Raw genomic sequence first — 12,792 nt, 5'->3', positions numbered from 1 at the left:
TCTGGATCTACCTCAATTGATATGCTGTCCTTAGCCCCCCCCATGACATAAATAAATGCATGCATACATACATACCTCCAACCATCCTAGTATGGTACTGAACAGCGCTTCCTCCGTAGAATGCTCGGAATATGACAAGGCACTATCCAATTAACTTCCTAAAATATAGCACTCTTAAAGCCTTTATGAACATAACATCCTTATGGATTCTCAAGGTCGTTTTACTTAATCACTAAGAAAGAGTGTGTCAGCGGCCCACATCCCACGCCAGAAGATCTTAGAAACTTCAAATGGTTTGAAATGAGTTTCAAAGCATGGTTGGAGGAGCCCTGGGCTGGCCCTGACCACGTGGCAGAGGGCAAAGTCAGAGCGGAGCCTACCTAAGAAGATTTGGATCGCTGAGCTGAACAGTCTGTTTTTAGTAAATGAGATGCTAAGCGCTGCCAGCATATTTTATGGCTCAGTCCTCGCTCGGTTCGTGGACTTGAGACGAAGCGCGTGGGGGGAGGGATTGATGGCAGTCCCTGCTTTGGGCTGCGTCTGTGCTGTGTGGTCCAAATGTTTCCAGTCGCCAAGAAGGGCGGCCTTGGGAGATGCTATCGCAGGTAGATGTGTTGGAATGCAGTTCAGGCATAGGACCGCTCTGCTCCAGGAGGAGGGTAATAAACAACTCTTGGCCAGGCAGAGCAGAACGGAGGGGGGGGGGGGGGGGGGGGTGCCATCGAGAGCTCGAGCAAGAGCCCCAGTAAGCAAAGTCACCTGCTCTTGAGGAGCCTCAGCCAGCTCCATTCAGCGACTGCTAACCTACACGTGGAGTAATGGCGGATTAGCCTGATCCCATCAATGTCCCTCATTAGGAGGGGTGGCATGTCACCAGGAGCTACGACTCCAAGTGAAATTCCGCCTCCCACCGTGACAAGTGTCTTTGGGCACACATTATCATGTCCACAAACTCTGGACTTTTTTTGTTTTGTTTTATATAGCGCGAACTTGACCCGAAAGTGTCAGAGCGCTTTACATGAGCACCAGTTGTGTCACAGACCGACAGGTTCATTTTGTTAGGCACGGGGAGATTAAGGGCCAGATGTACGACCCTTTCATTTAGCGCCTAGCAATTTGCCACTCATTGCGAGTCACAAATTGTGAGGCGCTAAATGAAATGTACAACAGTGTTATTACACTGTTTTGCGATTCCCATTGGGTTTGCAAATTGCGAGACTCATTAATATTAATGAGCCTCTCGCAATTTGTCAGCCCATTGGGAATGCCAATCCGCCCAGTAATGGTGGCCTGCTGGGCTCAGCAGACCACCATGTCTGGGACTGCTTTCTAATAAAGCCGATTTTTTTTTTTTAATGCAGCCCGTTTTCCTTAAAAGAAAACGGGATGTATTAAAAAAAAAAAAAATGAAACGTTTTCGTTTAATATTTTAACGGGCAGGCACTTGTCCCTGGGACCACTGCCTGCCCCTAAAAAATATTTTTAGAGACAGTCACAAAGTTGGAGGGGTGCCCTGGGGATCCCTTCCAAATTGCGACTGCATTACCACCCTATTGAAAAGGGTGGTAATTTGCGAGTGTTTTGAGACCAGAATTGCGGTTACAAAACATTCACACATAGCATTGCGGGCGCAATTAGGAAGGGAACACACCTTCCTAATTGCGACTCGCAATTACTAAATAGCGAGTCGCAAATAAATTCTGACTCGCTATTTAGGAATTGCACATGGCCAACAGTAATTTTGCATGCACAATCGGGTTTGCAAACCCGTTTGTGCATGCATAATCACGTCATACATCTGACCCCAAGTGATTTGCCCCGAATCACAGGAAGTTGAACATCCCTGCCGAGACTCTATCCCTATTCCTCACCTCTGAGGTCGGCTGCTCTAGCTCTGGGCCTAGAGACACCGAACCTGTCAGACGCCTCAGGAGCGGAAACCAGCAGCAGCACCACCCAAGCCCAATCCTACAGCAGCATGGGGGGAACACTCAGTGCCCCCTCCGCCCTCTCCAAGACAAGCACTAGCCTTCCCTGACTCCCGCTCTCATCGGCCCTCTAGCTGACATTTCTGCCTGCTCATAGCAGGCCAACTCATGGATAAAATATAGGTTAAAGGACCCAGTTTCTCACAGTAGATGTGGTTATTCCCAAGTGCAGCCCTCCGCCATCCATTCACCAAACTTGTAATGGGGTCCAAAGTGGGAAATATTTTCAATGTTAAAAGTATATGTTTGTATTCAACATAAATGAATTGTATTTATGACCATGAATATTTGAGTTTTCAACCAGTGCTTAATTTGAGCCAGTGGTTTCCGGTGCTTCGCCCCGCACTTTATCATCAACACAGGTTCTTTTCATGAGCACTAGATAAGGACACATTCATTTATGGTAGCGATTTTCCCAGAATCACAGGATATTGAGTCCGCGCCAAGACTCGAACCCGGTTCCCCAGCACATAGTCCGCAGCTCTGGCCATTTTGCCACATCCTTTTTCCACGTTAATAGTTAGTAGTTGCTTCTGTTTTAGGCGGGGTAACAGGAGGCTGGTGTAAGCTGCCTCCTGACCAGAGTCCTTTGTTTTTCACAAACTAACTACTGATTTCAGCTATCATTTCTCCCAATTGTAAATTAAAATATAATTTTTTTATAGAACCTTAAGTAATTTGGACATATCCTTGTACAAGCAAAAAAAAGGGTATGGACAGCGAGTTTCAATAAGATGTTAGGTCTGGTGATAGCAAGACCTTTTAGTTTTACTAAAAATCATACATATAAATATATATATACTTATTTAAAAAGGATTTCAACCGGCCTTCTTTATCAATTGGTCTTTTGTAGTGGCATTTAGATTTGGATTCCACTCGCTGAAGCATACAACATGGGAATGATCAGCCCACTTCAGCTATTGGCTAACTTCATTGTGAGTGACTGCATTTTGCTTTTTCACAAGAAGAACATCTGCACACACAAGTAGTTCCTTTCAGTGCCTGAGACTACTTTGGTACCATGTCCTTTTCAAGACCCAAAAAAATGTTTGCATTTAGAAAATACAAAAAACAAAAATAAAATCGGCATTGACAAAGCCAAAAGTCTGGCAGTCAACACCAGACCTATTGCCTTTACCAATGTCTTTTATTTTTCTTTATTGGGCATGACCTCTTAGCTGTAGTCACTGTTGATGGTCCAAGACAAGTGAGACATTTGATGGCACATAGACGTATATGGTGCTGACTGAGGACAGCGACTGGAGTTGAAGAAGCCAGAAGTTTGACTGCTTGTTGCAGGGAACTTGATGTAATGCATTTGGCAAGAAGAGACTGGATAATTTAGTTGAGCAGCCCTTACATACCCTTGTTAGATTTTTTTAATAAAGGTATCTTCGAGTGGTTTCTAACGGTATTGTAAATTACAGTTTAAACTAGAAATATAAAACTATAAATGTTACTTAACTTTCAGTAATTTTTATTTGTATGATTCGTACAGTGAATGTCACAGCAATCACTTTATCATTTTGCCACCTACTTGTGAGTATAACTAATTTAATAGATACAATGAATTTTCATGACAGTGGCTTCAATGCATTTTTATACTATAAAATTCACCTTTTTAAGTTGTTCAAGAAACCTGATAAAATATATACATGGGTCGCAGTCCTTGTCGACGTGGTAATATGTAAACAGTTCAACTACAGTATTGAAATGGCGTTTTTTCCTAATGAGAAAATCAGCATCCTGAGTTTAAACTATATGACCTATAGAGACTGCACTTAAACATTTGTCCTCCATTTGAATGAGAAAAAAAAAAATCTGTATTTTGTGTTAGGGAGGCGGGGACAAATTTAGTCATTGTGGTACATTTGTGTTTGTATGCAGCGGACTGAAACAGCCCCAATGGGTATGTGATAAATTGTTCTAGTGCAATGCTTCCATTGGGCAAATATAACGTAAGGTCGAGCTATTGGTGCACTCATTTTAGGACATAAGGCGTTGCACCTCATCAACTGGTAATGGGACCCGCTTGTCTCAATATGTACACGGCCATGTTTTAGTAAAGTTCAGGTGGTCTGAAATGTACTAGTTTTCGTGATAACCACTATCAATTATAAAATGCCTCGATTTATATTAATTGCATACAATTGTATCTTGAGTAAAATACCTTGAAAATATAGTTTGATTGTGACAATCGAGTACCAGAGAACAACCACTTCTAGCTTAATGTTTGTACAACTTTTTTTTTGCATTGGCTGGTCAAACGAAACGAGATGTGAAGGAAGAGTCAACATCATTTCTTCTTAGTTGTATAGCAAGACTACATTTCCTCTGGGGTGGGCTGATTAGGCTCCAACTTGACCAACAATGTGCACCTAACCTCAAAAGAAAGGCTCCCCTTGGAGGCAGCGGCTGTTCAGGCCAGCAGTATCATCTTTAGCTGTAGCATTGTGACCTTCCTACCTTCCCAGCAACCAATAACTTACCAACAACAAGAGCCTTTGGAAGAAAACCAGACACAGATGTATTGCCAAAATGGGGTTTTACTTAAAACGACTAAACTTCACAACTCTTGAGGGCTGCCTTCAAGTATGTCATTATCTGTCCAGATGTTATCCACTTGTGGTAAACTCTAAGAATGTTCAATCCCTATTAGGTGGAGGACCACTTTCGACAAACTCTGAAGGACTACTTGCACACTTTAGAGTAACTGGTCCATCGCCATTTTTAGTAGCATCACATCACTGCACCACCACCGTGTACATTGTTGTGATCTTGCATGCAACTCCCTGCTATGACCTTAAGGTGCTGGGACAGCATTCCCAGTGCACCATTGACATTTATTATGTGGATCCTGGAAATGTACCCAGAAATGTACCACTTTATTGGGTGAATACTTCTAGCACCCTATGAGCTTTTCTTCCAAGGCAGGTCCCACCATGTTTAAATCAGCCCCACGGTGCGCCTACCGGTATTTCGTGCTGCACAACGCTTCTTTTACTGGTTTTTGATGAACAGTTCCTGTTATTTCTACAAATATTTAAAACTTCTCTCGCAAGGACCTGTTCTTTATGGGACAGGGTGGAGTTGGCGCCCATAGCTGAGAGCTAACTGTGGGACGGCTGCAAAAGCTGGACTTGTGTGTCCCTGGTGTATTTCTCATTCAGACAGTTTTATTAATATTTATTAAAATGCATTCAGATGAGATGCAGAAAACGAGCACCAGGTGTGCTAAACACCTTAAGCACCCGCGTGCTGTGAACACGCAAGGGCGGCCGGAACAATGCCGCTCTTTCTCACACTAGAGGGAACGAACCTGGCAATTCTAATTGCTGTAACTCTTATTAATGTTGTGCTATAATTCCTGCTCCCTCCACTGGGCTAGTAAATGCATTAAGACTTGTCAACATATGATTTTACACAGTTTATGATCTGCAGAATTATGCTCCTCAGGATTGTGTTGTGCACTGGAAAGGCCCTAAATAACCAGCTGTGGGCTTATTAGAAGGCAATGTTTTCTAGTGCTGTTTTTTTCCTCCTGTTCTGCAAGAGGTGTTGAAGCTGAGCTGTTAATCAATACCTGATGGAGTCTTTAAAGCTTGTTTGGTTAACTGTTCATGGCCATATATTAACATCAGATGTCTGAGCTATTTAAGGAGAGTAAATTTGTTGTCTCCCTGCAGTCATATGTAGAGCAGGACTTTTTTTAATCATGAAAGAAGTGCGTTTCTGCAGCCATTGTACGCCTGAAGGGATTGTTTGATTTGTTCTACAGGTTAAAGTACAGCGGGTGGGATTTAACTTCAATTTCCTTCTGTGCATTGGTTTCCCAGGAAGTGAATACGACGAAGAGGAAGTAGACTATGAGGAATCAGACAGTGACGAGTCCTGGACCACAGAAAGCGCCATCAGCTCCGAGGCCATCCTCAGCTCTATGTGTATGAATGGCGGCGACGAGAAGCCTTTTGCATGTCCAGTTCCAGGATGTAAAAAGAGATATAAGGTTAGTCGCAGTATTATACATATATGATCAAAAAGATGGTATGTCACTGCTCACACAGTATTACTGAGAAGGACTTAAAGAGTTGAATATTGATATTAATCGGCAAACTAGTTAATGATATCGAAATAGGTCTCTCAACTCAATCCAACGTCATACTACAACGGGTTGTTCTCAGATCCCTTTTGCTGAAGCTATAGGATTGTTTGAAGAGAACAGGACTTATTTGTGCTATATGCCTCCATCATGCTTAAAGAGGGGGCACAAGTTTGGCATTTGGGAATAAAGTGAACATAAGAGTGACATTATCCCATTGTGACCAAAAGACTCAAGGTACCAGAGCACAGTATATCACGATTTCACATGGTCAAATGGTGTGAAAAGGAAGCTTGTAAAGCCTTGCTTGCTGATGTCCCCATAGTAACTTTTTTTCAGGAAACATCAGCGATTGCTCTATGCAAACACATACTGGTGTACAGTTTGGGGTGCTATGTCTAATGCTGGGGCTTCACGTCTTCAAGAAATGGAATATGAGGAACATGTTGAATATCTTAAATCCTCTATTAATGCTGGGTGCGACCAGCACAGGTAACAGTGGTGGGGCGGGGAAGTGGACAGATGACGGGATAGGGAAAGTAAAATAAAAAATAAAACACAATTATCTTGCGCTCGCCATATTGCCGAGTTGGTGATGCGGCGAACGCTAGGTAAGTGGTTTAACTCATTTTTTTGTTTTACTTTCCCTATCCTGTCATCTATCCACTTCTGTCCCACCCCTCCCCACTCAATCGCACCACCTCACATCTGTTGCCTGGGCCAGCCGCGCCTGAATAATACCCTGTCAGTGTGCATACTGCAGCGGCGAAGAGGCTCCAGGAGAAGTGATTGGTATGAAAGGCTGAAATAAGGTAATTTCATCGATAATGCAAGTAGGCATTTCTCAATGAAAACCTGAGGATGTATGGAAAAACCTCATAGTAGAAGAAATGGCTATGTACGTACTTACATTTGAGATTGACTTCATAAAAGGTAATCAACTGAAAAAGCATATACAAGTTTCCCAAAATTAAGGTCCCAAAATTGCTGAAACATCAGTTTAACTGCTTTAAAAATAAAAAAAGCACTGTGGTATACAAAAATCTTAAACTTATTTTTTTATGTATTTTTGTATACACTTTTTGTGTCCTTAACTGTAAGTGAAAATTGGAAAACCAAGCTCTTTATCCAATGTTTTAAAGTAAAGCTATTCATTTTCGCAGAGCATTGCCGCCAATCACTTTATCAATAGTAGTAGCCTAGGCTTCCACCATATTGGATCTTGTAGGAAGTTAAGATTTAATTGTATGGACTACCAACAATCATGTTTGAAAGAATTGTCAGGTAACATATCACTTCAAATCCTTCTGTGAACTATATTTTGATTAGCCTATATAGGGAGCTAAGCACGGTGTAGTAGGCAGCCATAATCTCTGGAAAAATTCTGAAAGTTGTGTACCTCAAAATCTGTCTGTTTAAAGCTATGGAAGTGCTCACATGATCACTTATCTGACCATTCACAAAAAGCATAGCTGAATTGTATAATCTTTCCTAAACAAACCACTATCTAATTGAGGAATAACTCTTTGAACTCGCAAACATACTTTTTGACTCCAAATGAGATCAGATCATATTGTTGAAGATGTAAGTACTTGGGTCGAAAATAAGAAGATAGGTTTATGCAATCATTACAAGAAGATATTGAAACTCAAGAGAATAAACAGTTTAAAATAGCAAACTCGGTTTATTTCGCCTATAAATCACATACAATGTTCATAAATTAGACCAAATACAATGCAACAGCAATATAAAGTCATAAAATCTATATATTCTGTCTACCAAATTCCAGCTATTATGAAGGCTTCGGGCTTTCAGTTTTCACAGAATTTTACAGATAAATGCTGATAAATGCAGATGGAAAACATGGAAAAATCGTAAAATAGATTTTTTTTGACTGATTCTTCATATTGTCAGTTATGACTGTCAGGCCAATAGCTTAGCAGGTGGAGAAGGGTGGGAGTTAAACAAAGTGATGTTTCCTTTTGAAGCTTTAACAGCTGCAGAGGTGGACATGTTTGTGCTGCATTGTTAATATTTCCCTATGAATTTATTGATTTATTATAAATGGCTGTGTATAGCGCCTACACCCATCAGTCATTCAAGTGTGAGTATGCACTTATTGATTACATAAATGTGGCAACTTACCAGTAAGGTTTAATGTTTCAGAAACACAAAAGTAATATGGCTAAACACAAATAAAATGAGCCCAAAATAAATATGGCCAAATACAAATGAAAGTATAACAAGCATTTACAATGCAGTAGGTCTCCCATTTGCGAGATTTTGAGCAATTGGCATTGTAAATGGCATTGCCTTTTATAATAGTAAAAGGCATTGTCATTTAAAATACCAATAGGTCAAACTTTTGCAAAAGCAAGATCTATTTTATTGCAGAGTGCGGTGTCCGTGAAGCGGGTGCCGCGCTCACCAATAAAGTTAAAAAAAAGTTTAAAAAGGAGAGCGATGTCCCTGAAGTGGGCGTTATGCTCGCTATTAAATTTTTTTTTTTTAAATGCAACAAAGAGCAGTGACCCTGAAGCGGGTGCAGCGCTCAACATTATAGTTAAAACAAAAAAAATGAAACTGAGCGCAGTGTCCCTAAAGCGGGCGCCACGCTCAGCATGCAACATTTTTTTTAAACGAAGACAAGGCAGCACACAGGAGGGACTAACAAGCCTATTTACGAACCAGAAGCCAGCATTTTCGGAGGACAATGGCACAAGCCAATGACAAATGTGAGCGGAGAGCGGACGGGGCTTATAGTACATACATCATTACAGCATGCCTCACAGATCGAGCAGCGCATGCATGCTGCCGCTAGGCTCGACCTAAAAAGGAATAGAGACTACAGAGCTGGTAGCCCCATTTATAACAACTGCAATGATAAAGATCTCATTGTTACAGTAGACTTTGTTTAACAGATGCATTTCTTGTGCTGTTTGACAGGTATTTTTTTACTAATGCCTATGGGATTGCTTTTGTTGAGTGGTACCCAATGGGAATAATGTGTAAACAACCCTGCTTGATCACATCATTACCAGTTGGGGTTTACTCCATGTAATGATATAATTCGGAAAAGTGACAAAACGTAATAAATACAGGAATCACAGAAGATCATCTAGGACTGTTTTAACCACCATCTCAACCTAGATCAAAACTTTGTCCTCCTGTGACACAAAACGTGGCTTCTATCTTATTAGACAAATCGACCTTGAAGTACAATTCAGCTCTACTAATCTGCTTTAGTCATTAACGCCATCAAAACTAAGCAGAGATGAGAAGTCCGGGAAATAGAAAAAATGTTTTACCCTACCACTGCAACGGGTGGAAAGGGAGTTACACGAAGTCAAATAAAGTGAAATAAATCAATAGATATAATATGTAAACTTACTCTCAGAACCTTTAAATTGCTAAAAGGTATAACTGTGCAAACTGAAGAAAAAGAGGGATCATTTGAGGGAAGTAATACACTTCCATCTTTTCTGAAATTGAACATGAATACGTTTAGAGACAAAATAAGGACAAGTCAATTCGAGCTTGTGAGTTAAAAGAGTAACTGGGTGCAGTCGTGAGCAGTTAGGCTGGCGTCCAAACTTTCAGGAAGCAAAGTATGCCATCACAACATCAGATGAAATTCATTGAATTATCCTGGAATCTAAACCAACGACTTATGAGAGTGGTCAGCTGCTATCAAGAATCATAACTGAAAACGTCACAAGTTTCACCCCATCGTTTTATATTTAATTTAATGTCTCTTTTACAAATTAAAGTGACAAAGCGAACAGTTCCTAAATCAGCCTAGGTGAACCCGCTGTTGCAAACCGCTTTGTTGGATGTAAGGATTAGTATAACTAAAGGGCATTTGCTTTGTCACCAGTCAATCCCCTTTCGCATTTATTCAACATACATGTAAAGTCATCACTGGACATTCTAGAAGGGGCGTTGGTTGCCACAATTATGCAGATGTTCCCCCTTTGTTTTACAGGCTATCGAATGACCACATGAAGGATTAATGTACATTATAGAAGCAGCCAATGGGGAAAATTGTCTGTCTGTGAATTTATTAATAAGTGTTTAGTAAAACTAAAGGCTATATTGTTCTTTTAAGCTCAACTTTTTAATATTGATGGTAGCATGATTTTCATTCTATCAAAAGCATTGGAGTTTAATTCCCAATACCTGTTTTTGCCAACCCACATCAATATTGTTTCAAAAAATAATATCTCCTACATCAGCCCAGAGCATACTTACGAGTGACCCTAGCAAAAGACATTATGAGCCTGCGGACCTATTACTTTAACAGTGAGGGCATGAGTGGGTTCAGAATGATGGTTTTTAGAGGTAGCTTTTGTTTGCTTGATTGATCTATCCACTTCCTTATTGATTTCTTATGGTTGGCTGTAAATTTGGGGCACGTACATGTATTAGGACAGGAAGGTGATGGAGCCATCCACAATCCTTCTAGCTTCTCTCTGGGTGATGCTGGTCCAGAATGATGCCCGGTAAAGCAGCACCTTATGTGCTTACACATGCCCATATACTGGCAAATACGTACAAATCTCCACCTGCTACATGTCCTCCCACAGTATCCGGGAATAGTCAGATCTCCATCCCGCCCTTTGTTGAATAGGTTGCACTGGCTGCCCATCCGCCAGAGGGTGAAGTTTAAGATTTGTTGTATCATTCACAAATGCTTGTTTGGAGTTGGCCCCAGATACCTATCTGAAATACTTAGACCATATGAGCCAGGTCGCTCTCTGCGCTCTAAAAATCAGGCCTTACTCCAAGTACCCAGGATTAAAAAGGAGAGACAGGGAGGACGAGCTCTACCTTATAAAGGCCCTATCCTTTGGAACTCCCTGCCCCTCACCCTTAGGCTAAATTCCAGTTTGACTGCATTTAGAAAATGCCTAAAGACCCATCTATTTCTGATTCGGTAGCCCTCTTGGTATCTATGTCTGTGTATCCCGTCTAGTTCAGCTTATGGTAAGAACACAAGCGCGGAGATACCCCTTCGGGGGTCAAATTCCCTTGCGCTATACAAGCAACTAAATAAATAAATAGGCTAAACAGGGTCTTTTGGTAACAACTCTCTAGAGCTGGTGCTGTGGCCTCGACATCCTGTACAATGGAAAGCCTCAACCCTCAGCAGTGGGTTAAAAAGCACTGGGTTCCAGAAGACTTGCTGTTCCAAAGGCTGAAATATGAACCATCCTGGCAGATTTCTTTTGATCAGTATGCTAGTGGGGGCTGTGAGTGCCTGTACAGTGGTTCAGTAGCTTTTCAGGCTGGGACTTCTCCACCCAATGACTATCACACATGGTGTAACCGTATTATCACTGCCACAGTATTTATGAGAAGCAATGAAAGGGGCTGTAATTCTGACGCCCGTAGGCAGATGTTCTCAAGAAGGTTATGTAGACAACAATGGCCACAATACCACAGGTTATTATTCTATGTGTTTCAGGTGATTTATGGAATTACCAGGCTGTATTGCCACTTTCATTTAACAGACGTGCCCACACACAGGGGTATGAGTGCATTTCTACAGACATCCACCGGAGGTGGTATTATGGAAAGTGCCCCAGAAGCGCAATGGGCATGTGGGCCCGCTTTCCGGGCCCCCGGGCACTTTGTTATTACAGAAAGGGCCGCAGACACTTGTACGGCCCTTTCTGTAATATAGATAGCACCTGCACACATATAGCGCCAGCGTTGTCACCAAAAGGTGATCCCTCATTTGCATGGATAGTGGCCCCATGTAAATGAGGAAATCCCTTTGCTTCTGCGCCTGTGCCGTATGATAGACGTGGGCTCAGAGGCAAAGAAGCTGTCAGGAGACTGACAGTGGGCCACCTAAACAGGTAGCGCACTGTCAGTGCGTCCCCTTACAGCAACCCTCTGGAAGGGGAAAAGGGGGTTTATGGATACCCCCATATATCCCCTTGCACCGGATGCTGTCACTCACTGCACCTGCCTGCAAAGGGATGTCTAATTCCCCTTAAAAGTGCAGCCAGGTGCCGCCTGCACAGTGAAACACGGAGCGACTGCTTCAGAGTCACTCCGTATTTCACTTGCATGCACTGCCCACAGGGCAACACAACTTTCGGGGCAGTGCATTCAGTCTAATATGGCACACTCTCCTTGTTTGTGCAGGGCACACCTTTTGAAAGTTACGCCCGGCATAAACAACAAGAGCACACCATATTCTGTTAAATGGCCCCTGGGAGCATATTTACATGGGCATTGCAACACTGGAGCTGCACTTTTTAGGATTCCCCGGTTACACACTGACCTGTTCCATATTTAGAAAGCGGTGTTAAGCCACTTTGCGTGGCTTAACGCCACATTGTAAATATCGTACTCTTACATGCAGGTGTGAAATGGCCCCTGGGGGCATATTTACAAGGGCATTGCACCACTGGAGCTGCACTTTTTAGCATTCCCCAATGGCGCAATGCCCTGCTCCATATTCATAAAACGGTGTTAAGCCACTTTGTAAATATCGTACCCTTTCAAGCAGGTATCTGCGTGAAATTAGTGTTGCTGTGGGCGTTCCACTGCAACACCCATTGCTTTTTTACGCTGCCCCAGATTTTGAAGGATTTGTAAATCTGAGGCAGTGCCAAAAGAGAACGCCACTGATCATCAGTCATCAGATTGGCGCAACGAAGAGACATACTTTTATTTCTCCTTGTTTTTGCT

General features: G+C 42.1%; 1 protein-coding gene across 1 annotated transcript in view; it reads left to right on the top strand.

Annotated features, from left to right (window-relative positions):
• JAZF1 (JAZF zinc finger 1) overlaps nt 1–12,792 on the top strand; it is a 641,974-nt gene that overhangs the window by 570,238 nt on the left and 58,944 nt on the right. The window contains exon 4 of the mRNA XM_086941708.1: nt 5,825–5,994. Within this exon, the coding sequence (XP_086797834.1) occupies nt 5,825–5,994 (170 nt within the window). The remainder of the gene's footprint in view (nt 1–5,824; nt 5,995–12,792) is intronic.

This window comes from Lissotriton vulgaris, chromosome 10 (genome assembly GCF_964263255.1).
Source record: "Lissotriton vulgaris chromosome 10, aLisVul1.2, whole genome shotgun sequence".
Taxonomy (NCBI): Eukaryota; Metazoa; Chordata; class Amphibia; order Caudata; family Salamandridae; genus Lissotriton; species Lissotriton vulgaris.
This window is presented reverse-complemented; position numbering and strand designations above follow the sequence as displayed.